This window comes from Nannobrachium achirus, assembly GCF_963921795.1.
Source record: "Nannobrachium achirus genome assembly, chromosome: 8".
Classification (NCBI taxonomy): domain Eukaryota; kingdom Metazoa; phylum Chordata; class Actinopteri; order Myctophiformes; family Myctophidae; genus Nannobrachium; species Nannobrachium achirus.
In genome coordinates this window covers 17,442,535-17,468,147 of record NC_137817.1, presented here as the reverse complement: position 1 = coordinate 17,468,147, position 25,613 = coordinate 17,442,535, and the positions used below count along the sequence as shown (strand labels likewise).

The following is a 25,613-nucleotide window of genomic DNA, read 5'->3' as shown; positions in this document are numbered from 1 at the left end:
ATGTATGAACACGTGCGGGTGGCACTGGTCGTAAAATATCCCATATAAGGGTAGCAACACGAGGCATGCCAGTTATGACAAGCAACTCCGTTTTTAATCAGATAAAAAAAGTGAGGCTACTCCTCCTCACCCCCTCTCCCTCATTCCCTCCCTCTTTCAATCTGTCCATCCATCTCAGCAGGGCACGCTCACAGACATTCCTGTCAGTCACTCATCCCTGACCTTCAGGCCTGAAGAACAGAGAACTTAAAGGAGGGACAACTCACTGAGACACTTCAGAAACAGACAAGGACTGGTCCTGTAAATGACTAATAGCACATTCTACTTGGAATCTTTTGCCAATTTGCCAATATGCCAATTTACAATAACCCTCATACTGTATGAGCTACTTAATTACACAGAAAAGAATAGGGGGGAAAAACAACAACAAACATGGACTACAGTGTTCAACTACATGGAATCCAGCTCTGTTGTTAGCAATCCAACACCTTCCATCTTGAGAAGCCATCTCTCCTTATCTGTGCTGCAGCTCCTCTCTCCTTTGAGCTCACAGCCTTGTTATGGCTACATGATACTTTGAATAATAAGCTTCGGTGGTCCTTGTTGTATTGAAGTTATACCAAACCTACGGCGTGTAGAGAGCTGGATGACTACCGTAATGCAGACCGTGTATGTTTGGGTGCACCTCTCAATGCGCTCTCATCCTGATGCTGTGCAGTATGCTCTTTTAATACCCACTTTCAACGGGGCATCCCTGTTTTGGGCAGGTCATTATTAGGTGAAATCTTCTAAAGTTAAGGTTAGGTTAAAATAGCAGATCCACAAGCTCACAACGCATCACGATGTGATGCGTTGTGAGCTTGTAGATCAGCTATTTTCACAGTGCAACCAAGTATGAAACAGGCTTAAGTGGTTAAGAAGAGAATTACCGCAGAACATAGAGACCTTCGGTAAACTGACACTGCAGCTGTAGCTTCCCTCAAAAAAGGAAAAACAAACAACACAATGAGATTGGTCTTCAAACCACTTGAGCCTCTTTCTGTTGTTGTTGGTGGTCATGTGTGTGTGTGTGGGGGGAGAACGGAGGCAGAATGTGTATGTGCGTGCGTGCGTGTGCGTGCGTGCGTGCGTGCGTGCGTGTGTGTGCGCGTGTGTGCATCCATGTGTGCATGCTGGGGGGCATGCCAAATACCAAAGCGTCATCATCTATACTTTTCGCATTGGCAATACCCTATGCCTGTTGGAACCAGAGTAGCCTTGTCCACTGGGATAGAGCTACTTTCACAACCCACTGACACCGACATCATGTTCAAATACATTCTGGCTTTGTATAGTGATTAACTGTTTCAGTGACAGACAAGACAAAAAAAAGAAACATCTAGGCTCACATCTCACACGGCTGAAATACAAACTAATCTCACTTATCTTGTAAAGTGGGGAATCTGGGATGCAGAGACAAGCAAATACAACTCTGTGTGTATGTGTATGTGTGTGTATGTGTGTGTGTGAGTGTGTGTGCGTGCAAGAGAGAGAGAGATGACCCTTTGACAGCCTCAGCTTGACCCACGAACACACGGCACAGGCAGGCAGGGTGTGCGGGAGCTAGCGTTGCGAAATGGTTTTGCAAGACATGCTACGCTTTGGCAACTCTACTGCAGCTGTCAGCACTTTTTTTCCTCCTTTATACAAGTTTGCGTTTGTGCTTGTGTGCTTGTGCATGTGTGCATGTCTTCAGCAGGTACCATATCTACGACTAGAAGGGCTATAAAAACTGGTGAGTCACACAACCTCTGCGTTAGTCCGCATCGCGGGTCAGCATGTAAAGTACGCATCATATTTCCATGACGTGCAAGTGCTTTGCTACCTCGAACAGCTGGTTCAACAATGCCCAAGCTGCAATGCCATAAAATAGCATGCACTATGGTAAATTCAATATAAGTGTGCTTAATAGGTATATAGCAACCATGATGTAAAACCATTTTTGAAAATAAAAAGTTAATGTTGAAGAAGGTTTAAAAGAAAGGGAGGTGATTTTAAAACATAGAAGCCATTCCTGAACTATGGTACTACCTACAGCTAACCAAGCCTTCCAGGCAGCAGGGGTCAGAGAGGCAAGCCTCAAGTCTGCAGATTCATCACCTCAGCCTGTGGAAAGTCGGCATAAACCACTCTCAGGAGGAGGGGGTGGAAAACAGAAAGAGGGAGGGAGGAATGATGACTAGGCATCAGTGCCAGTCTCCCATGCCGGCTGGGCAGAGTGCCCTGACTCCCAACACGGTGCTGCACACAGACTCAGTGCACGGTGACGGGACAGAGATGGGCGCTTACAGATCTGACAGAGCGATAGCAGAGTGAGCAATACCATATGACAAGAGAGAGGGGGAGAGAGAGAGAGAAAGGGGGGTCCGGTCCACACACAACAAGCACATACCTCAAACAATCACAAGTATACAAAATCTTTGGTCATGATTAATAAGTAATTTGCATGATAACAGTTGTAATGTAGAAACAAAAACATGTGCTGGAATAGCCTGTCTGGAAGACACTGACTTCTCCCTCCCTCCTTCAATGAAGACAACTGTGTGTCAGTTTAGAATAGATCATGTTTTGGTCGCAGGGAAAATAATTCCAACTTTTAAATGTCACATGTTTTGCTGCAGGCTATGTGTTTGTAGTTAATAGTTTAACAGCGATGCATTGTGGAACTTTTCACTCAACCAGCTGATGCCAACCATGCACGTCACAAGATAAATAAGTGATAATGCTAAGATTGCAACGGATAGACCTATCATGCATTGCAAAATAACTAATGACTAGTCTAAATGGAAAACAAATTGCTTATAATAAGCAGCATACAGCAGGCTAGTATCTAAATCCATGACTGCAGTCTCAGGGTGCATACATTGTATTTTTCTCAAGTGTCATGCATGCTGTCCACTCCACAGTAACTCAGTGCTTCTCTAACTTTTTCATGTCAAGGACCCCCAAGCCCAGTTTGACATGCATTAGGCTACAGACCCCCTTTTTATGGCATTTCCATCTCTGAGACCCCAATTTATATTGTAAAATCAAGGTTAATTTAGTGTACAAAAGGAAAGAAATGGACTCTTAGCTATCATTTAACTGGGGACCCTCTGGAACTCCCTCAAGGACGCCTGGGGGTCCCCGGACCCCACTTTAAGAACCAGTGAACTAACTAACGTGGGGGGCAGCAAGCCTACTGTTAATGCCAGGACGTTTTGTCCCGTTCCAGTGGTAATTAAAGGGAGGAACCTGTGTAGGTTATTATCACTAGTACCAACACCGGTATACAGTAAGATTTCACGCTGTCTAGTGTCTACGCCTGTAAGTGGATAAGAGCAAACATGAGCCGCCAGACTCACTCATCATCACTTCCAATACCAAGCTGTTACTACGAGCGCTAGAATCGCGAAAAGACACTGCACACAATAAGTTATTTACTCACCGTCCATTTTTTCAGCCTTTATGATTGTTAACGTCGGTTTCATATCGACAGCTGCCGTCATGATCATCAGATCAAATGTGTTTTGAAAATCGCCGCCGCGTCCCCTTATTTGCCTTTCTCTAATACTCCCGAGACAATTTATGGGTAAAATGTTGTCTTCTTTTCCCCGAGCGAATTATGAAACTCCCGGCTTTCTTCCCCTTCTATCGCCACCAAAATAATATTTATTTTCCTACAAACTTCTCTCCCCTATCTGCCGCTCTCTCCCGGGTAGGCTACGCTACACACATACACGCTGTCTCTCGCTCTCTCTCTTTCTCTCTTTCCTCTCTCTCTCTCTCTCTCTCACTCGCTCATTCCCTCCCTCCCTCTATCTGGGTTTTGGGCGTTGCTGTTGCTGAAGCGGCTGGAGTACGACATGAAGGGGCGGTGTGTGGAGCCTAGCCTACTGCCAGTCATTCACAATTACATTACATTCTTGCCCTATGTGTCTCTGGGATGGGAGAATCCGTTCTCCCCCCCATGAACGTCATCACCAGGGGTGGAAAAAGTATTCAAAGTATCAATGCTGCAATATAGAAATACTCTGTTGCAAGTACAAGTCTGGAATTTAAAATGTACTTGAGTAAAAGTAGTACTGGCATCAACATGTACTTAAGTAGGCCTACCAAAAGTAGAAAGTAGCCTGCTCATTTTGCAGAATGTCCCATTTCAGTATTCAAATCTTTAGAAAACAGCAGACCGTCACATCGCAACCCCATTGTGAGCTTGTAGATCTGCTATTTTCAAATGCCCAAAATGTATATAGGGTTGACATGGTTAATGTAGCCTATGTTTTGTAATAATAATCAAAATCTACAAAGTTCTCAATCTCAAATAATTGCAAATTATGCAATGGAGTAAAAGTAGGCTAACATATTTGGTTCTGAAATGTAGCCTAGTGGAGTAGAAGTTAACCTGTGCTATTGGAAATACTCAAGTAAAGTAAAAAAAAATACCTAAAAATTGTATACTTAAGTCAATGTACTTAGTTACTTTACAAAACTGTAGCCCAGGCTACTGCCAGTGATTCACAATTACATTACATTCTTGCCCTATGTGTCTCCGGGAGAATCCGTTCTCCCCCTTCCCCCCCAACGTCATCACAAACAATGATTCCCATGTTCACGCAAACAATTTCCGTTAAGTTTATAGGTTGGGGGAAATAAATGATTAGAAAATAAATAAATAAATAAAATAATGCACTGTAGGGTTGCCTATAGCCAGGTCTTTACATCATTAGCTTCTAGCTCACACTCACATTATACGAAACCTGATCATCACAATGACTACACATATAGTCTAATATGAAGTTAGTACTAAAACATGTATAATAACCAATAAGACGCATAAGGGCGAAGGACGGATTTCGCACAGGACAGAATTCATTTGCAAGTGTGATTCAAGTTGCGGTTGGTTGTTTAAGTTGGACAAAATGTGGACACAATATTTTCCCAAATATGGATATGACTGACGTCTGACATCATAGATGATATGTCTTATGTTATAGACCACATGAGAATCACACAATATATGTCCATATATTATTCCATTTGAGTACAAAACCGAGTATTGAATTTGAGAATTGGTGAACTACAGACAGCTTCATGAGCTCAGTGGACTGTCTGCGTCCAATACTGCCAGTCTAAGCATCCACATAACTGGTAACTGGCCCTCATAAACACCTCAGAGAATTTCCTGTTCACCTTGTACTGATCAATAAAAAACAGAGCGTGTCTTTTTACAGAGCTGCCTCTTGGGCCTTTGAAAGGAATGACGTCTTAGGAGTAAATGGCAGGACTCCACTTTGGAATCCTTTTAATCCACTTGAACCTCAGGCAGCATCCATATTCTGGGAGGAACATTAGCCAAAAGAAATAGCAGATCTACAAGCTTGCAAGACATCACAGTGCGACACGTTGTGAGTTTGTAGATTATTGGGTAGATCAGGTCCAGTTCACTCAAGTCTTGAGGGTCTAAGTCTAAGAGGTTAAATCACATTGAACGTCCAAATGTATCAGCCGTAAAGATGTCAAAACAAAACCATATTGGATCTTCTCTGACCTAAGCCATCAAAAAATATTTTTTACATAATCGTTTTTTAAATTTTTAAAAACACCATTGGGGTTTTGTTTTTAACTGGGAGAAGAATGAGAAACTGAAACTGGCCTGAGTACAGCAGAGCTCCCCATGGACATAACCACAGCCATTAGCAACAAAAAAAGAAAAAAGCCTGTCATGGCAACCCATTGTGATAGCAATTCCAAGTGGAACATGCCCGCTTTCAACTAAAGAAAAAGTATTTATAAAATAGAAACACTGGCAGAGTAACAGTTTCATGCTGAAGCAAATGCAAAGTATTTGAACTACTGAATAAAGGTTTCCATTTCAACAAAACCGACTAATATTCTAAGGTGTCGTCTTGTCAGGACACGAGAATTTCCAAATGTTGGATAATCCTTGTTTGGAAATGTTCTTTTGAGGTGATTCATTGGAACCAGTGTCAGAGGTTTCATGCTGTTCTATGTACCCAGTGCTCTGTTTCCAAGTGTCCACCCACATCCAAAGTAACCTTGTTAGAGTAAGTCAATATGGCGCATCCTAATATGCCAGTCAATACGATACTTCTGCCTGTACTGTATGCAGTATGTATTTCCAAATGGGATCTGGGTAGGAGGTTGGGGAGCCGGGGGCTATTGATCACGTATGGATTTTAAAACCGGCTGGTCCTTCACCAGCTCCATTAGCTGTCCCTGGATCAGGTTTCACTCACTGGCAAGATAGAGGGGCCTGAATGGAAACACGCCTATGAGGAGCCTTCTGCGGTCGGGCTAGTTGCCTCATCGGAGGCTGACTGGGGTGTGGGGTGGGATGCGGATGATGGAGGAGAAACAAGGGAAGGCTGGTGAATGGATGAATACCTCTCAGCGCATTTCATTCATTCAGTCATCCAGTCAGTCACTCCTTCTGACTGGCCGTCTTTGTTAATGAACTCCTTGGTATCTGCTCTTAAAAGGACAGCCCGGGTCCTTTTGTCGCCCGGAGGCGGCCATTAGGAAGTTAATGGCACTGCTGACTAATATCTGGGGCCAGAGCTGGCAGTCAAAAGAGTCCATTTTCAACAGACAGGGGGTTAGTCATGTCCCTCTTCGCCCCCAAAAAGTTTTACTAGACGTTTTAGCTCCCTTGATTTAGAACCGGATGAAGTGGTACAGAATATTAATAAAGTCATGAATTAGTCATCATTGCTTTGAGAGAGTATGTCATTTTCTAAAATGTATTTTAATGCTGCAATGTAGATGCCGCTGAAGAGAATCGAATTTGTACGTGTATGTGGAAAAAAAGGATGCCTTGGGCAATGTTAAGTTGCCTCATGTCTCAGTGTTGCTACTTTAATCAGAGGAAAATATTGCTACCAGAGAACATTTGAATAGATTGCATGTTTCTTTTATCATTGTCTTACTTAACAGCATTGCCCAAAGGTTTGCCTAGTGTTTCACAACCTTAAGAATAAGATTACAATCAGTACAGTAGCCTTAAAACAGAGAGACTTTAAAAAATGGACCAGGGAGGCTATATATTTCTGGATCATTATAGCATACAACATATGAAAATAGAACAATTGAAACAATGCCACATCTTGAGCAGGATCTTGGTAGTACATAAAGCAACAGTTCAACTGCAGGCTTTCCACAATAGGGTGCCTATAAACAAAATGAGAACAGTAAACAGCTATTGTTGTTGATTGATTCAAATCAAGTCATTTCCTTTAGCGTAACAGGCAGCACTTTGTCTTACAATAATAGGACAACCAGCTACTGTGTGGACCGGTTGTACTGCCATGTTCCATACCAGGCAACATGGACAATATCTCTTTTCCATCATCTGGTAAATGCTGTTGCCATGGTTGTAATAGTTAGGCAGCGTCATGCATGTTAGCAACAGCAGCCAGACCAGATCTCATACCGTATGATCTCGTATGAGTCATACGTCTCTCCCCATGGCGCTTTCTTTCTTACATCTGTGTCTTCCACTCTTCTAAAATCCACAGGTGTAACCATTGCACCTGCTGCTTGCTTCTCACAGGGTTAACTGAAAGTTTTCTTTTTCGCCATATAGATCAACTCATACAGCTGTCAAATGATGTTTCAATCCTCACTGTCAACTCTTGAGCATCGGTCCGTTATTACACTGGAGGGTAACATTAACACTGCAATACTAATTCAACCACTGGTGCCGTGGTAGCCCATGGCAAAACAACAAAGGTCTTGAATGATGCTTTGAATTCGAATACCTGATTTTTACACTTGGTGGTGTAATAATCTATGTACAAGCTCACCTTGAGTCACAACACAGCATATTGTGAGCTTGTAGATCTGCTACAGAAAGGTACAGAGTGGGAAAGGGACTGCAGAGTGTAACAACAGCAGTAAGTGCAGTGGAACAGATTGTGTGTGTGAGGTGACAGGGTGACAGGGTGATAGGGTGACATGTGGCATGAAGCTTCACTTAGCATGTAATCAAGGATTGACTCATTTAACACACCAAACACAAAGGAGCTCAAATGGATGCGTGGGGCGGGCACGCAGGCACGCACGCAGGCAGGCAGGCACGCACACACGAACGCACACACACACATACAGACAGACACACATGCACAAACAAACACACACACACACACACACACACACACACACACACACACACACACACACACACACACACACACACACACACACACACACAGAGACTTTGAGAATTAGACGGAACAGATCAGTAAAACAGTGGGGTCCTTGTGGCCCCTGCTTTCAAGCCTAGTCTCGGTCTCATCTATAGTGGCTGCCGCTGTCTGAAGATGCCACAGGCTGCATGCACTCCTGCTGAGATCACAGCCTTGGCTGGGACAGGAATGGAGTGTGTGTGTGTGTGTGTGTGTGTGTGTGTGTGTGTGTGTGTGCGTGCGTGTGCGTGTGCGTGTGTGTGTGTGTGTGTGTGTGTGTGTGTGTGTGTGTGTGTGTGTGTGCATATGTGCGTGCGTGCGTGCGTGCGTGCGTGTGTGCGTGTGTGTTCTGTCTGACTGGACTATACAGTATCTGCAAATGTCATTATGCACATATATAAGGCTGTAAAATTGTTCATCGGTCTACACAGCATGTACAGCGTGTATGCATGGATCTATGTAACTACCGCATGTACCGGTATCTCTGTCTCTATGTATGAATATACAGAATGTATATCTATGTGTCAGCTCGCACATGCATGTGTAGTTGCAGTGCGGTGCCAGTGACTGTCTGTCTGCTCCTTTGTTCCATTTAGTATTTATGTGTCTGTCTGGCTGTGAGTGTGTGTGGGTGTGTGTGCGCGTGTGTGTGTGTGTGTGTGTGTGTGTGTGTGTGTGTGTGTGTGTGTGTGTGTGTGTGTCTGTGTGCTTGCGTGTGTGCCTGCATGCATGCGTGCGTGCGTATGTGTGTGCGCGAGTGAGCGTGTGTGTGTATGTATGTGCGTGTGCGTGCGATTGAGAGAGAGAGGAGAGAGAGAGAGAGAGAGAGAGAGAGAGAGAGAGAGAGAGAGAGAGAGAGAGAGCATGTGTATAAGTGCACAGAGGGTGGGAGGAGGCGGGGGGTTAACAGCGAGGCCTCCCCTGAACAAAGGCTCAGCTCTTTTCTGAACAATTAGCTTCACTAAAAAGAACATCTCTTCCTCCATTAGCGGCACCACGTGCCCCCCATCACTCCATTGTGCAGATAATTCAATTATCCCCACCCCCCTTCAAGTCCCACTGCCTCCCAGACCTCCCTCCCCTAGTCTTCTCCTCCCTCTGTGCCTCCCTCTCTCCCTCTGCTCCCCCCCCACACACACACACACACACACGGCCGAAGACAGGGAAAAAATAACGACCACGCGAGTCTCACGTCAGTATTTTCCTGTTGATATGAGTTATTAGACAATGTATATTATAATAATAGTCACTGTACTGTAAGTGGCATCGGCCTAAACATGACGCGGGTAATTAGGTAAATAACTGAAAATATTAATTGATTTATGTATAGTACCATCCTCCGTGCTTTACTATGTGGTGATACCATTAGGAGCTAGATGTTGGTCCATGAAATGGAGCTGTTAGATTTTTAGACTTTATTTTAGATTTATATATTATGCATTTTGAAGTTGGGCCATTTTTTTAAGGCTTGAGAAGTTTACTGTGTAGTAATAATCAAGTTAACAGTTTACCTAAGATTACATCACTATAGTGGTTAAATATTCGGATCTTGGTGAATGTTTGTGTGATGGATTTTACAAGCCTACGATAATGACTAACAAGGAAAGCCGTACCTCTATGATTCCACTCTGGAGGCATGATTCATGCTCACCCTCACTGTTATATGGTTTGTAATTAAGAATGTGTGGATATTACAAAGCTTGTAATATATAGTTAGAAACAATAGGAGTCCTCTTAAAACACCACCTTTTCCCAGAATCTGTTGCATCATCAGTACACGGACTGATTGCACGGTCATCAGAACTATGTGTTCTCTAGTTCTAAGAGCCCTACAATGAGTCACTTCTGTAGAACTGGTGACTTGTGGTAAGCTGCCACCCAATGTGGTAAGAATCCTGAGAAATAGGTTGACTAGAGAAGCGCTCATGTCAAAGCATAACTCATTGATCAAAATCTGAGATTTTGAACGAATATCAAAATCATTCCCGAAACATTCGTGGATGGCCCGTTTTGATTTGACCCTTCTATAAAAAGGATCACACTCATTCCAATTAGTGATTGATTTTATGTTTTGTTCTTGTCAATAATGATATCGTCGTTGTTGGGTGGAAACCTTGTATGTCCAAAACCGTTTGTTTTGTATTTATCATTTTAAAAATGATTTAAACTAGTGAAAACAGCCGATCTACAAGCACACAACGCCTCGCGGTGCTTGTAGATCTGCTGTTTTCACTACTTTTGTGCAATGGCCTTGTATGATGAAGCAGGGCTTTGCTTTGCGAAAAAAATTACAAATTTGAAACTTGGAGATACGAGGTTTCTGCCCGACAGTGACGATATGGTATCCTTAACAATAAAGCCCAGAGGGAGAGTACTATAATGTTTAAATTGCAGACTTCTAAAAACACCAAACTTGAAAATACATAATATACTGTCAATCCTCTGAGCCCTGTCTAATAATCTAACAACCCCATTTCATGAAGCACCGGTTGTCCCACACAGTTTGACTCTAAAATGGGCCAATAAGAGTCCATTCTCACACTCTGAGAGCTGAATGAACAGTTTGGCAGTGTGTGGTGGGATGGTGGCAGTGCGGAGCGGAGCGCGGCCCACTCCTCCAGAGCCGTCTGTCGCTTTTCCGTCTCTTCCCGTCTTGTTTTGTTTTACTGTCGGAGGGGGGAAGTGTGCGCCGACCTGATTAGCATCGCAGTTTCCTCTTTTCCCATAACCCCCCGGACCCCCGCAGGCCGCCTGTTTACTTTTAGAAATAAAAAATGGGCCTGGGCCCGTGAGGACGTGCCCCCCCATCAGAGGCAACCCCCCCCCCCCACACACACACACACACACACACCAACCCCCAAACCCAAAGCTCTCCACATCTCAGAACCCCTTCCACGCCTCCTCTCCTCTCCTCCTCCCAGCACGAACCTCCTTTTCCCTTGCCTACTCCTCAAGATGTGACCCCCACCCATCCCCATCCCCACTCCCACCCCCTCGACTCCTCCCCTGTAACCCCCCCCCCCCCCCCCTCCGCACCCCCTGACTCTCACCCCTCCAACTGTCCAGCTGTCAAATCACATCAAATAAAACACAGGCCAATGGTCCCTGAGTGCCAGATCACAGCTGTGTTTGCGTGTACTAAATGGGAGCGCATGTTTTAAATGTACAGTGAGCTCACAAGCGCCTGGGAGTGAGTGGATGTGCGTGTGTGTTTGTGTGTGTGTGTGTGTGTGTGTGTGTGTACGTGTGTGCAGTTGTGTGTGTGTAGTGAGCACTCAAGTGCCTGGGAATAGATGGTGTGTATGTGTACACATGACATGTTTGTGTGTGTGTGTGTGTGTGTGTGTGTGTGTGTGTGTGTGTGTGTGTGTGTGTGTGTGTGTGTGTGTGTGTGTGTGTGTGTGTGTGTGTGTGTGTGTGTGTGTGTGTGTGTGCGTGCGTGTGCGTGCTACTTTACTGAATGAGAGGATACTGTAATACAATACATACCAGAGCGCAGGGTGTGAATTTAATGAATGAACATGTGGGGCGTGCATCACTGCAGGATGTTAAATGAAGGATGTGTGTCTGTGAGAGCGCACGTATGTATTTGTGTGCATGTGCAGTCTGTACAGTACACATGACGTGTTTCGGCAGTACACTACACACAAACTGAGGACAAAAGGAACACACACAAAAGTCAAATCACGACAACACATGTGTGCGTGCGCCCCCACACACGAAAACCCTAAATCTATAAAGCATGAGTTATGCTTAGTTGCGTGCCAGTGGTACGCACCGAAAATAGCCACGCTGCGACGCATTGTGAGTTTGTAGATCAGCTATTTCCGATGCACGACATTGGTGCGTACAAATCAGATATAACTTTAACCCTAACCGCCAAATCCTAACCCCAACCCGAATCCCTTTCTAATTGTAAACCTAATTTCTTCTTCTTCTTTTAACCATTAAACCACCATTTGTTGCGCTTATGAGGCCCAGAAAAATTGCACTCACAATGTCTGTTTCCCAAATTCTACTACACTTGTGGTATAGTAATACAAGAACACACACCTACGCACACTAGGGATGGGACGATAAGCGATATTATCGTTTATCGTGATAAAAAACATACGATAATCGTATCGTGGAGATTTAATATATCGTGATATCGTCCTCCGTCATGCACTGGGATCAATTCACTTTTTATATATCCGGTGCCACTTAAACCATCTGTAGTTGGTAAAAGAAATAAACATTCTTTTTTTCACTCTCTATCAAATGCCTTTGCCAAAAAATAGCCGATCTACAAGCTCACAATGCGTCGCGTTCCGCCCCAGGATAATGGATTTTGATTATCGCGATAATATCGTAAATCGCGATTTCTTTTGTCACAATAATCGTGATATGACATTTTCATATCGTCCCATCCCTAACACACACACGCACACGCACACACAGTTCATCTCTGAGCGTGGGCGTTTCTGATGAGCTCCAGTGGGGTGAGTGTCAGGGAGAGCAGAGTTAGAGCCGGGTCAGTGTAAACACCTCCATGGCATGGCTGTTGTCAGGAAGCGCTGTGTGTGACAGTGTGTCCACATGTGTCCTTTAACACACAACACCACGCACGTCTCACATCTGCTCTGTCCTCTCTCACAGGCGCACGCTTCATTCACAAACAGCCCATCAATTCTTAAAGTAAATATCGTCATATATGTTAAAAAAAGGTGTGCGCGCATGCACGCACACACGCACACACACACGCACACACGCACACACGCACACACACACACACACACACACACACACACACACACACACACACACACACACACACATACACACAGACAGTATCTCTCTCACTAGAGAGAGTGAGAGAGAGAGAGAGAGAGGTGTAAGTAGACTTACAGTAGCATTAATCAAGTCTCACAATAGAAAATCTAGTATGTAATAACAAGACTAAGAGTTTAAGAGCCCCACCAGCACCCTCTAGAGGCTATGCTGCTTAAAAGTGTGGGTGGTTGTGGGGGGCATATATCAAACATATAATTTTCCGAATGTCTGTCTGAGTGTCTGTCTGTCTGAGTGAGTGTCTGTCACAGCGTTTCTCCTCAGTGGCTGAAGCAATTGATCTGAAATCGCATCACCATTAGCATATGAACACACCTGCCATAACCGTGAAGCCCGTTTGTCACTTTCACAAATCATATGCTGTATATTAGCCTTTTTATGGTGTATCTATATCTATTCTGCATCTAGCATGAGGCATATCTATTCTGCATCTAGCATGCTGTGTGTGTGTGTGTGTGTGTGTGTGTGTGTGTGTGTGTGTGTGTGTGTGTGTGTGTGTGTGTGTGTGTGTGTGTGTGTGTGTGTGTGCGTGTGCGTGCAGGCGGGGGGCGGGGGGGTTGTCTGGCCCTGTTACAGATGCTGTCCAAAAATCATGCTGATCGGTACACAGTATCTCTATAGCCATTAAACGAAACGGGTATGCCTTACATTGATGCTCCTACATATTATCATGCAAGCACCAGTTAAAGTTACTTTCCATCCCTCATATACTTTGTGCACAGTGCACATCCCATAACCCACACACTGCACATCATTTCGGAGCTCATATCTTTGAACGGGTAAGGGCTAGTAATGTATATTCACTGAAGGAGGCATCAAATGAAAGATAATGTCAAGGGCTCATTCAAATGGATTTGTCCGTGATGCAAAGTAAATATACTCAGTAAGTTTTGAGGTGCATCTGCCTGTTTGAGATATCATGTGTGCAACTGTACATGTGATAGAGGAAAGGCCATGTCAACTAAATCAGTAGTGTTCATTTTCCTGGGAGTATCAAGCTGCCACAGCAAATTCCATGGAAGAAATTGAGATACCGTATGTTTCTTGGGACCAATACGGCCAACTGGCCGACATTGCCATCCTTCGAGCCCTGCCTCTAGCAGGTGCTATAAATTATAGCATTTATCAACTAAATGTTAGCTGCTATTCTTCAACTAGTACTAGCGTGTTACAATTTTGTGCCCTCTCTCACATTTTGTTCATGACACGTTAAGGAGTGGATATCTAAGTAGAGCTAAATTCTTTGGTTACAAACTCAAGCATAACTGCAGTACAGGGGGATTTCAGAATGACATTAACTCCTTTTGATGTTTAGCGGCCCTTAAATGTTATAACTGATGGCGGTTTTACTCTGCAGCTGCATTGGCATCAACAGGTTTCTATTGCTCGGGAAGCATGTAAGGTTATTCCTTTTTTAGTAACACTTACAGTACACAAGATGTAACAATAAAGAAACCTTGAAGTTGAACCTTGATATAGCATGTTGACAATTTCCATTGAAATTAATTTAATTTCACATTAGGACCCTCTTTAGCTGACCCAGCAGAGACAGCTAGTCTTCCTGGGGCTGGGGACGTGCTAGCCATTGGGATTTAGCGGGACAACTCTCGAAAGGCCGGTCCATTCCTGGCCGGTCCAGGCCGGCCATTAAAAAAAATGGCCAGCCCCCAAAGTAAATATAACTCATGTAATTGGCCCACAGTCTGGCTTGTCTCTCATGATCTAAAATGGCCAATCTTTGAGTAGCAGCAGCGCTATAGAGAGAGATCTCTCTCTCTCTATAGCGCTGAGTAGCAGCAGCCCACAGAGCCATCAGATTGGCCCTACTGGCTTGTCTATCATCTGAATACCGGCCCACTACTCCCTAGCTTCCTTGACTACTCCTGGATGGTCTACAACATCATTACTCTCATTATACCAGAAAAATTATGAGACCTAAAATCACAGTAACCGTTTATCGGTTAGTATTTGGGGCCTCGCAGCGCATCCGGAAGGCGAAAGAATCTCGTGAGCAGCCGATGCCCGCGCGCAATGAGGGCCTCTCCAACTCCTTTTCCCGGGCTGAATCAGGGGCCCAGTACGTCCCTACTGACTAATTTCAAAAAGCATTTACTTATACCAACAGAATAGGTAGTGCTAGTGTAGCTTCGAAAATAATTACTTCACAAAAAGACCACATCAGAGTGAGAGCGCTTTTCTCAGTTTGAGATAAATGTGTCACAGCAACGTCTCCAGGGTGTGGGGAGGGAGGGTGGGGTGCCACGGGTTACTGGGCTGGTTTTGCGGTTAGACGCAACACAGCTCCATGAAATGGTGCGGCCCGATTTATACGTTATACTCTACTGCGCGCCGAGGCCTCGCAATGAAAATAGCAGATCTACAAGCACATAACGCGTGCTGTGAGCTTATAGATGCGCTGTTCTCGGTGTGAGACACGATGCGCAACCGAGTATAAATCAGGCAAAACACAGCACCTTCTGCTGCCCCGGCCTGTTGGCCGCTACATGATGGCCCCACAAGGGGAACTAAACCTCTCTAATGATGTCTACAGGTGGGCGCTGCGATGCTCTCTAAGACCTGCCAGTTGACTATCATTCTGCTGCTCCGCAGAGGAGGAGGAGGAGGAGGAGGGGGGCCGTGGGGCAGGGGAGGGGTCAACTCCCGGTCATTTTTTTCCACTTGACAATGTTTATGTCAACGGGCTAAGCGCTGGGACCGATGAAGTGAAGGCTCCAAAGGAGTGTGTCTCTGGCAACAAACATCAGCAAATCCCATCAAATCCCAGCCCTATCCTATCGCTTGCACGCACGCTTGCACGCACGCACGCACGCACGCACGCACGCACGCACGCACGCACGCACGCACGCACGCACGCACGCACGCACGCACGCACGCACACACACACACACACACACACACACACACACACACACACACACACACACACACACACACACACACACAGTAGGTTTGAAATGCACACCCACATAAAAGATTGTGACAAATACACAAACACAAGCGCATACCCAGATACAGAATCTTACGAGCGTGCACACAGACGCACACGCACACGCACGCGCACGCACACACACACACACACACACACACACACACACACACACACACACACACACACACACGCTGGTCCCTTCCATCTCCCCTGAGACCAAGCCAGAGGCTTGGGAAAAAGATGGCCGCCCTCTGCCCCCCGGCTGTGCCCCCTGCATCCAGCCCAGAGGAGGGAGGTGACGGAGGAAAGCTGGTGCCCTCCCGGCACCCCTACCCCACTCCCGTGGCGTGCGTCCCAGACCGCCAGCATCAATCACTCTCCAAGACGAGTGGGGGGGGGGGGGGTCACAGTCAAACAGGCAAACGCACTGGAAGGAATGTTCCAGTTTAAAATAAACCTTGTTTAGAAAAAAAAAGAGAGAAGAGACAGAAAGAGAGAGAGAGAGAGAGAGAGAGAGAGAGAGAAAGAGAGACAGGCAGGCAGACAGACAGAGAGGAATAAGGGGGGGAGGGGGGGACGATATGAATCGGGATGACGCGATTTATGATATTATCACGATAATCAAAATCCATTATCCTGGGGCGGAACATTTGCCAAAAAATTGCAGATCTACAAGCTCACAACGCATCACGTTGTTACGCGTTGTGAGCTTGTAGATCAGCTATTTTTCGGCAAAGACATTTGATAGAGTGAAAAAAAGACTGTATCAAGTACGCATATTATAAGTACCTTTTACTAATTATAGAGGGTTTAAGTGGTACCCGATATGCAGCTCTTGCAAATAAAAGATGATGAATTGATCCCAGTGCATGACGGAGGACGATATCACGATATATTAAATCTCCAAGATACGATTATCGTGAGTGCTTTTTATCACGATAAACGATAATATCGCGTATCATCCCATCCCTGGGGGGGGGGGCAAGAAACTCTTAGGCAGAAACATGCCGGGCATGTGAGCTGTCACTCGAGAAGGGGAGAGAGACAGAGATTGAGAGAGAGAGAGAAAGAGAGAGAGAGAGAGAGAGAGAGAGCGAGAGCGAGAGCGAGAGAGAGAGAGAGAGAGAGAGAGAGAGGGGGAAAGAGAGAGATGCATCTGGTAAAGGCATCGCCCTCAGGGTCAGCGTCACCATAATCCCTTGAGGGGTGGGGGGGAAGACATGCAACACCAGGCCAAACAGGCCGTGTGTGTGTGTGTGTGTGTGTGTGTGTGTGTGTGTGTGTGTGTGTGTGTGTGTGTGTGTGTGTGTGTGTGTGTGTGTGTGTGTGTGTGTGTGTGTGTGTGTGTGTGTGCGCAAGTGTGTTTGTTTGCTCGTAGGCTATATGTGCCGTACATACTTGCATGTGCGTGCTTGTATTGTAATGACCAGAAATGAGGGGGCCGACTGTAATGGGTCAGTGCCAAGACGTCGTGGACGTGAGTGTTTGTGCGTGTGTGACTCACAGTCCACTTATCACTCTTGTTCACACAGCCTTTTGTTTGCTCTATGAGCTATTCCTCCACAATGGACAATTCTAATGCTCTCTGTGCTTTTTTGATGTTTTGAAATCCGTGTTTTCCACATTATTCCTGTCCTTGGCCATTGTAAAGGACAGAATGACATTGCAGCATTGAACACATTGAGGTGTCATGTGTTCCTTACAACACTGAATATTATTAAGAACCGCTCGTCTACTTTGAACAGAAGGACACAATAAAGAACAAAGAATGAACAAGAACAAAGCAGGCATGGAAAATGTAGGGTCCTATGGTGTAAAACGTAAGTATGCCTCAGGTTTCTTTTTTCTTGGTAGGTCCTTTCTTAATCAGTTCCAACTGTTGATTGATTTGTCGGCTGGCTCAAAGCCAGGACGGGGGAAGAGGTTGTTCATGGTTAGGGGGCATTTTGTGAAAATGTATTTCAATATAAGTCATATTACATGACTTGATGAAATCATTTTGGCAGCCCAAAAGCACTCTGCCGAAAATGGTTTTCCAAAGATGACTTTCACCCCTTTATAATTTACAGTAACATTTTACTTCAATGAGGTTCTCTTTTCAAACTGCTTCTAATGCTCGTACACAGTGTACACACAGTGCATGAATACCTGTCATTTACTGGTAAAAGGGGGATTAAGCACCTTGCTTAAGGGCACCTTGGCATCAGGGACGTGCAGACTGCAGAGAATGTTAGAGAGGCAGGGGCTGAAATTTCTAAAAGGGCTTTTTGGTGGAAAATATTGACCTTGGAGGTCGGCTATTTTCAATAATTCTTTCAACATAAGAAGCTGCATTCAAGTTCAGGAGAGTTTGGACAAGGTATTGTTCTTGAATGCTGCCTTCAGGCATGGCATGGAAAGAGGGCATTTCCATTTCTTTCACCATAGTAAAAGCTGCGTGCATGTCTGGAGAGGGCACTTTTTACAGACGGGTAAAAGGACAGGGGCTCAAGCCCCCTTTGATGTCTATGTGTCCACGTGCCTGCTTGGCATCATCAGTTGATGAGGAAGCGGAGAAAACATTTCTCATTCACCTTCTCCAGGCCTAATGTCTCACCTGTGGGGCAGAGGTCATGTCCGTTGGGCACCTCCTGCAGGGGCACGTCCTGGGGGTAGAGGGGCTGGGAGGGGTAGTACTGCTGCTGAGGGTGAACCACCCCTGGAAGGTGCATCTGAGGGCCCACGGCCACCCCTCCACTCTGCCTCTGGAGGCAAACAGGACACAAGAGGTGTCAGGTGGTGAAGTGAAGGAGCAATCACTGAATCATTTAGTTTGTATTATAAGACACACTGAAGGCAATCCCTTTCCTTGGTCATACTTTTTACATTATTTTAACATGTTTTGCATGTTTTACTGTAAGCATTGATGACAATAGAAATACATTGCTGACTTCACTGTGTTTTATCCTTGACGTTTCTGTGAGAAGGATGTACTATAGAAAAGAAGAGAAGGTCCGCACACTGTCTAGATGCTCCCCAAATAAATGTACTCAGCGGAAGTCAGCGGAATAGCGGAAAAGGATGTACTGTATGTCTTTTTTCTTTTAACCATAACGTCAAATAAATAAAATCCAATGAAATCCAGCAAGTCAGATTTCTCTTCTTTTTTGTATAATGAAGCAGTGAACTTGGGAGGGCTACCTAGATGATAGCATCAATAGCATCCCATCCTCAAATGACAGTGTTTTAAGTTAGTAAATGTAACAGAATAATCCTCTAATTAAAATAAAATCAATATTAGATAGATAGATAATAATTAAATTAAGAGCAAACATTATTAGAAGTTAAAAATAATTCACCAAAAGGTAACCCTCCAACCTTCACTGCTACCTGAACTTAGGCTGTTCCTTCTTAGTAAAGTTTTTGTTTCGTTTTTTTGATAAACCCGGCAGCTAACTTTGACTCAGTCTTTGCAATGTTGTTTTATCCTGCTTATCACAGCAACGTCCACATAATGTGGTTGCTCACAGCAAGGCTGGAAGTCTAAAGTCAGCACTTGAGAGCAGCACAGGGAGAGATATGACATTCTTTGTGGATACAAGTGATAGAATGGCGGGTAGAAAGCCAGACACTCATTTTTAGCATATCAAAAGGTTCCCCTGAAAACAAACAAAATCTCAATAGATATAGCATTTCTGATAAAATGATGTGAACAGGCAGGGAGTATATCTCTCACAACAACCCCCTGCCCGTGCCCAGACTCCGTAAACAACCAAATTGTTTAAACTTGAATTCTACCAAATGTTGACTGTCGATGTGATGCCAGATTGACAAAAAATACACATTCAACTGAAAGCAAATTTCAAATACAATCTTTCTTCCACCTATCATTATTTGAAACAAATTGATTAGTTCTTTCACATATCTGATCGCTCTGACATCCTCTGACATCGCACAGCTATTCATGTAACAGCTAAGCTGTCATCGACTTCCCCTATGTATGCTCTCTCTAGACACATACAGTACATGACTCAATGGGAACAATACACCTGCATGTTACACACCTGTCCACTACTCCAGACCACCTAATACAGTGCTTCTGAGAAAATATGGAAACCTATTTTGTATTTCCTTGTTGGTCAGCTGAGACAGTCTTCTAAAAAGGCCGTAACTCGGACCCCCAGCGACCGGGAAAAAAAGATGGGAAAATAGTCAAAAGTACATACATGTGACCTGACGGTCGATTATCTCCCGATCAGGGAGTCTTACTGGTTTATAACTCTGTAACGCTAAAGCATAAATTACCACACAATCACCCGACAGTATATAAATAAGTGCTTGGTGACTATCTTACCTGAGACAGAGAGCATGACTCACTGACTTTTGTTTCATTTTGAAAAGAATACACATTCAAAGATAACCCGATGGAGGTCTAACAGACCGAAACATTGTGATTTCCAATTAACACCTTTTAATTACATTTGAAAACAGTGTCTGGGAGTTCTTTTCTTTTTCAGTGCGTTGCACCCTCGTTTGGTCTTCTCCTATGCACCTGTCGCCTTTGTAGATGTGCAAGAGACGTGCTTTTTATTAGAAAAGAACACACATAAAGACACAGGCACAACCTGGATCACTGACAGATGACCTGACAGGCAGGGATATACTAGCTGGCTAACTGTTTGACCAGCTTGTGGGTTAGCTCTACCGACTGATTCACTGACTGATTCTCTGTCTTACTGACAGACTGACATGTGATAAGAAGGCTCCGTTTAAACCCTGCCACGCTTATCAGTAGCCATCCTACTTTATGACTAGCTAATATTACCAAGGCATCTGGACTGGAGAGAGGAAGTTCTCTAGGGATGCCCTATAGTCTGCTGCTAGCCTTCCTATCAGTCCCATCAGCATGGGAGAGGAGGGAGAAACTGCATGTATAGACAGGGAGGGGGGCATGCATGGATGCTTTGTGCAATGCTGCAATTTCCAGGCAGATTCTGCCGATAACATGAATATGTGTTCATGGTTTTGTGAAACCACTGTATGCTTTGATTAATCTACTCTGAATGTAGAAAAGCACTGACCTTAACTCAGGATTTGGGAAATGAACATACTGTAGGCTACTGTAGACATTCATAAGGTATCCTAACACTGAGAATTAGGTATTTTGTCGTGCACAATAACACATGCTCATATAACAAATCCCTTTGTTGTATTTTGTAGTATAAATAGGCTTTACACAATTCTGAATGTATGCAAGTCGAATGGTTTACTTTGAACTTGAGGTTAAAGATATGAATCAACACAAAATTAATATTCACTTAGAAATATTTGAAAGAAAAACATCAGAATGAGTTATAACATTATATGCTTATGTAAAATAGCACATATGGGGCCAAATATGACTCGTGACACATTGCCTGGGGGACTAAGATCTTTATATCCATACTCCATAGAATAATCTTCAACAAGTACAGAACGAGAAGAGCATTGAAATTCACCAGAGAGTAAAAGGGAGAGAAAAACAAAACATCACCGTGCTCTGCACTGTTTTCCCTCTCTGTTAATTCATGTAAACTCAGAAGAATGGTGCTAGCGGGTGACCCCGGTTCACCTTTTGACCACGTCTGCCCCGGTATACAGTAATCTCAATTTCGAAGGCGAGCCCCACCACCTGAGCCAATTAGGATGCGGGAAGCCACATCCCGCTATGTTTTGTATCGAGGCCAGGTGGGGGCCGCCATTTGCATATAACCTCAGCTTCTCCCTCTAATGTGCTGGCCGCTCTGCATACAAATGGAGACATTTCTACCCGTGATTCTTGGCCTTTATACCTCTTCAGACGGCTCACCTGCCAGGAATCCCAATGTCCCCAACTCTGGCTCTCGTTCATTTGGACGGAGTTAGGCGCCTCGCCGTCCACAGCGCCGGCGAGGTTTTTGGGTGTCAATAGCGTTATCGTGGAGGGATGGTGTGACGCTAAATTGATCCGGTTAGTGGTGAGGTTGGAGGCCACAGGTCTCAGTATTTACCATTTCACCAGAAAAAGGGAAGCGCATCTTGTTTCTTTTTTGCACCAGGCGATTGTGCAACCCTGTAACTGCTGATTATTATACAACTGATTTCACAGCTCTGCCCAAGACGAAAGTATTCCCACTGTTCAACGGTTGTTTCCTAATTTTCTATGAAATCTTCAAGAACAACGTGTTCAAGACATTCTTAGAGCAACATTTGGAGGTCAACGTGAAGCGAAAAGGGAAATTGTGTGTTTCCACATGGTGATGAAATCCATGGGTGTTTGCTAATACTAAAATCTGTTCTTTGTTCTCTCTCTCTGTCTCAATCTGTCACTCAAACACACACACATGCACGCACACTAGGGCATTCACAAATAGTGATTTTTAGTATTCGAATTATTCGACCTCAAAGTTTCGAATAGTCTACTCGCGTTGCGAGGCGTTGTGAGGATGTAGATCTGCTATTTTCACAATATTTATCTGTGGAACCGAGTCACATTAAATGTAATACCTACAATTCCATGTGCTTGTGGGGGTCCCCAGTTCAAATATGTTTATTTTGAGGGTCACGGCCTAAAAAGGTTTGAGAACCCCTGGTACGTATAGAGCATTAACAAATTCATCCACCAGTCCAGGGGCATTGACAACTCATTCTTATGACTTCCTATCTAGCCAAGCTTTATAAACTATATATTTTTTAAAGAGAAACCAGTAATAATATAAAAGAAATAAACAAATATTCGACTTCGGTGAACAACGTCGAATAGTGACTTTGATATTCAAATTTTCGAATATTTGGTGAATGCCCTAACGCACACATGTGCACACACACACACACACACACACACACACACACACACACACACACACACACACACACACACACACACACACACACACACACACACACACACACACAGAGGCACACTCCTAGGCGGGCAGCGTGGTGGTAGGTAGCTCAGGCCGTCTGTTAACATGGGGGTGATTTACGAGGGAGGTCTTACCATTGCACCCAGACGGTCACAGGGGTGAAGGGTCGGGTAGGAAGAAACTGGATCCACGTAGTAACTCATCACTGGGCTGAGGGAGCAGGGCCTGCCAAATGGATCAGCACACAAACAGACACACCCATCTGTCATACGCTGTTTACACTCGCATGCGTGTGTAAATGTGAAACAAGTGTATACGTTTGCAAGCATCTGTGTGAGTAGGGCGGGCAGAAATAGGGAGAAGGTGGGGAGGGGGGGTGATGGAGGGCAAGAAAGATAGCAAGTGAGTGAGTGAAGGAAGGAAAGAGAGAGAGAGAGAGAGACAGACAGACAGACAGACAGACAGACAGACAGACAGACAGACAGACAGACAGACAGACAGACAGACAGACATAGTGAGAGAGAGAGAGAGAGAGAGAAAGACTACGTACATGACATCCACATTTGTGTTTCCTTTCTAGATTACAGATTTATTTTATTTTATTTGCAGTGGTGAATTCAACAGAAAGAATTTCTGTGTCTAAAATATTTTGTTGTTTCAAATGTGTAGCCTAGATATAGCCTGGTAGAAGAATAATAGCTATATCTTGATCGTTCCCTTTGACATGATTAATGTGTAATTTATTTTGTCCCTGCTCTGCTTCTCCTCCCCTCTCCTTTTTCTTCTGGTCCCTTTCTCGAAAACAACAAAAGTGACGGAGCTTACGCAAAAAAAAAGAAAATTCTCCCACTACTTTACACCTGTAAACCAGTGATGCGAATCTGCTATATAGCCTACACACTACACAGCGAAATGCTCTGTGTCAATGCAACTCTGAAGGGTATTAAACATTGACCCTTAAAGGTCCATCTCAATCACATCAGTGCATTCAGAAACATGCCAGCTGGAGATTCTTCCAGTCATCTCTCTCTCTTCCTATTTTCCTTTACCTCTCCCCTCCTATATCCTTCCCTTGTTCCCTCCTCCTTCTCAGTGTGCTTCATCCTCCTCATACTATAATCCAGAGGTCTTCAACAGGGGGTCCGGGACCCCTAAGGGGTCCTCAGAGTTACTACAGGGGGTCCACCAAATCTTTGTGTGATCATGTTTGATCACTTGAACCCTAGCATCCCTATTCTTATTGGAACATTAGCCAAAAAATTGCAGATCTACAAGCTCACAGAGCATGTAGATCGTCTATTTTTTTTGGCACAGAGGTTTGGTGTAAAGGGAAAAGAAGATCAGACTAGTAGCTATTGACAGTTCAAGTGGTTAAATATGTGAAAATACACAATAATCCAACATACACAGATGATAGTGCACTGCTGTCAAGTCTAAACTGTATAAAACACATGCATGTACATTTTTAATCTGCAACACAATTTAGAACGATATGTAGTGGGGGTCCCTGCTTCATCTCTCTCAGAGCTAAGGGGTCCTTGGCCTGAAAACGTTGAAGACCCCTGCTATAATCCCTCTTCCTTTTCACTCCTCCTTCTCTTTTTCCTCCTCCTCCTCCTCTCCTTCCTCTCCCACTCACGGTTCTTATCTCTCCTTCAGCATTTGTTTACCAGCAGCAGCAAGCATCAACAGAGAGACAAGCTCACGAATGTGCAGGGATTAAAAGTAGTGGGCAATGACATGTTGCATGTACTGATCCGGGACACTCAAACACTAGATTCATATGCTAAGCACTTTTGTAAAAGGTTTAGCCTTTAAAACACAAAGACTGCAAACAAATTCACCAGACCATCTGACCATTTCAGCACCCAATACTGTATGCAAGTGCAACGTTCATTAACAGAATTAAGTTTATTACTCAGTAGCCTATCATGATAAGATGGGACATTTCATTTCTTTATTGAATGAATCAGTGAATTATAATGAATCAGTGAATGAATTTTGGTTATAATTAGCCTAACCCATGTGAAATATAATGGCAGTTTCACAATCACAACCGCATGTCAGAAAGTGAATGGGGAAAACAAAGTAGAATACATTTATAGTCAAAAACAAATTAACGGTTGACCATTCAAAACGTTTTGATCAAAATATGTAGCGCAGCAATGCTAAAAAACGAATAGAGCCCGACTCGTGTTAAGAAACACGCATCTCATTCAAAAAATGCGCTTCAGGTCTTCACGTTAAAGTCCATTAGAGCAACTTGTAGGCTATGCCTCGGAATTGTTGTAGCCTATCCTATATAAGTTATTTGCGACAAGATAATATACTTTTCTTTTTTCATCTTTACCACAACTTCCAATCTCTTTAAAAAGTTAAAACGTAAATAGCTTAACTTACCGACGCTGGTCAGTGAAGTTTCCTGTTAAGTGGCGGCGCTCGGGTAGAACTAGTGACAGCTTGGCGGTGGAGCTGCTGTGATGCTGTCTGTCTGTCCGTCCGTCTGTACCTGCAGGCTCTCATCGAGTCCAAAGAGGAAGGAATATTATGCACACTCCTAGTCCCTCCCTCGCACGGTGATCCACTCAAAATCCTGCAGGGATTTATCCTATGTGGAGTTTCATCTTCCTCCCAAATATCCCGTAGGATCGCATTATACTCCAACATGCAGCCAGGTGCGAAAGTTTATGCCAAGAATTGCACTGTGTAATGCCGCTGGACATTGGATTAATGAAGCCTATATCC

The 25,613-nt window shown here is 44.2% G+C and overlaps 1 protein-coding gene across 3 annotated transcripts in view; it reads right to left on the bottom strand.

Annotated features, from left to right (window-relative positions):
• Positions 1-25,340, bottom strand: part of ets1 (v-ets avian erythroblastosis virus E26 oncogene homolog 1) — a 56,338-nt gene extending 30,998 nt beyond the window's left edge. For 2 of the 3 annotated variants that reach the window (XM_080730940.1, XM_080730941.1), the window contains exon 1: positions 3,467-3,710. In XM_080730940.1, the coding sequence (XP_080587066.1) occupies positions 3,467-3,533 (67 nt within the window). In that variant the 5' untranslated portion in view covers positions 3,534-3,710. Of the gene's footprint in view, positions 1-3,466; positions 3,711-18,601; positions 18,750-23,002; positions 23,094-25,268 lie in introns of those variants that run through there. The other variant, XM_080730942.1, reaches the window with a different exon arrangement.
• Positions 25,341-25,613: the final 273 nt, after the last annotated feature.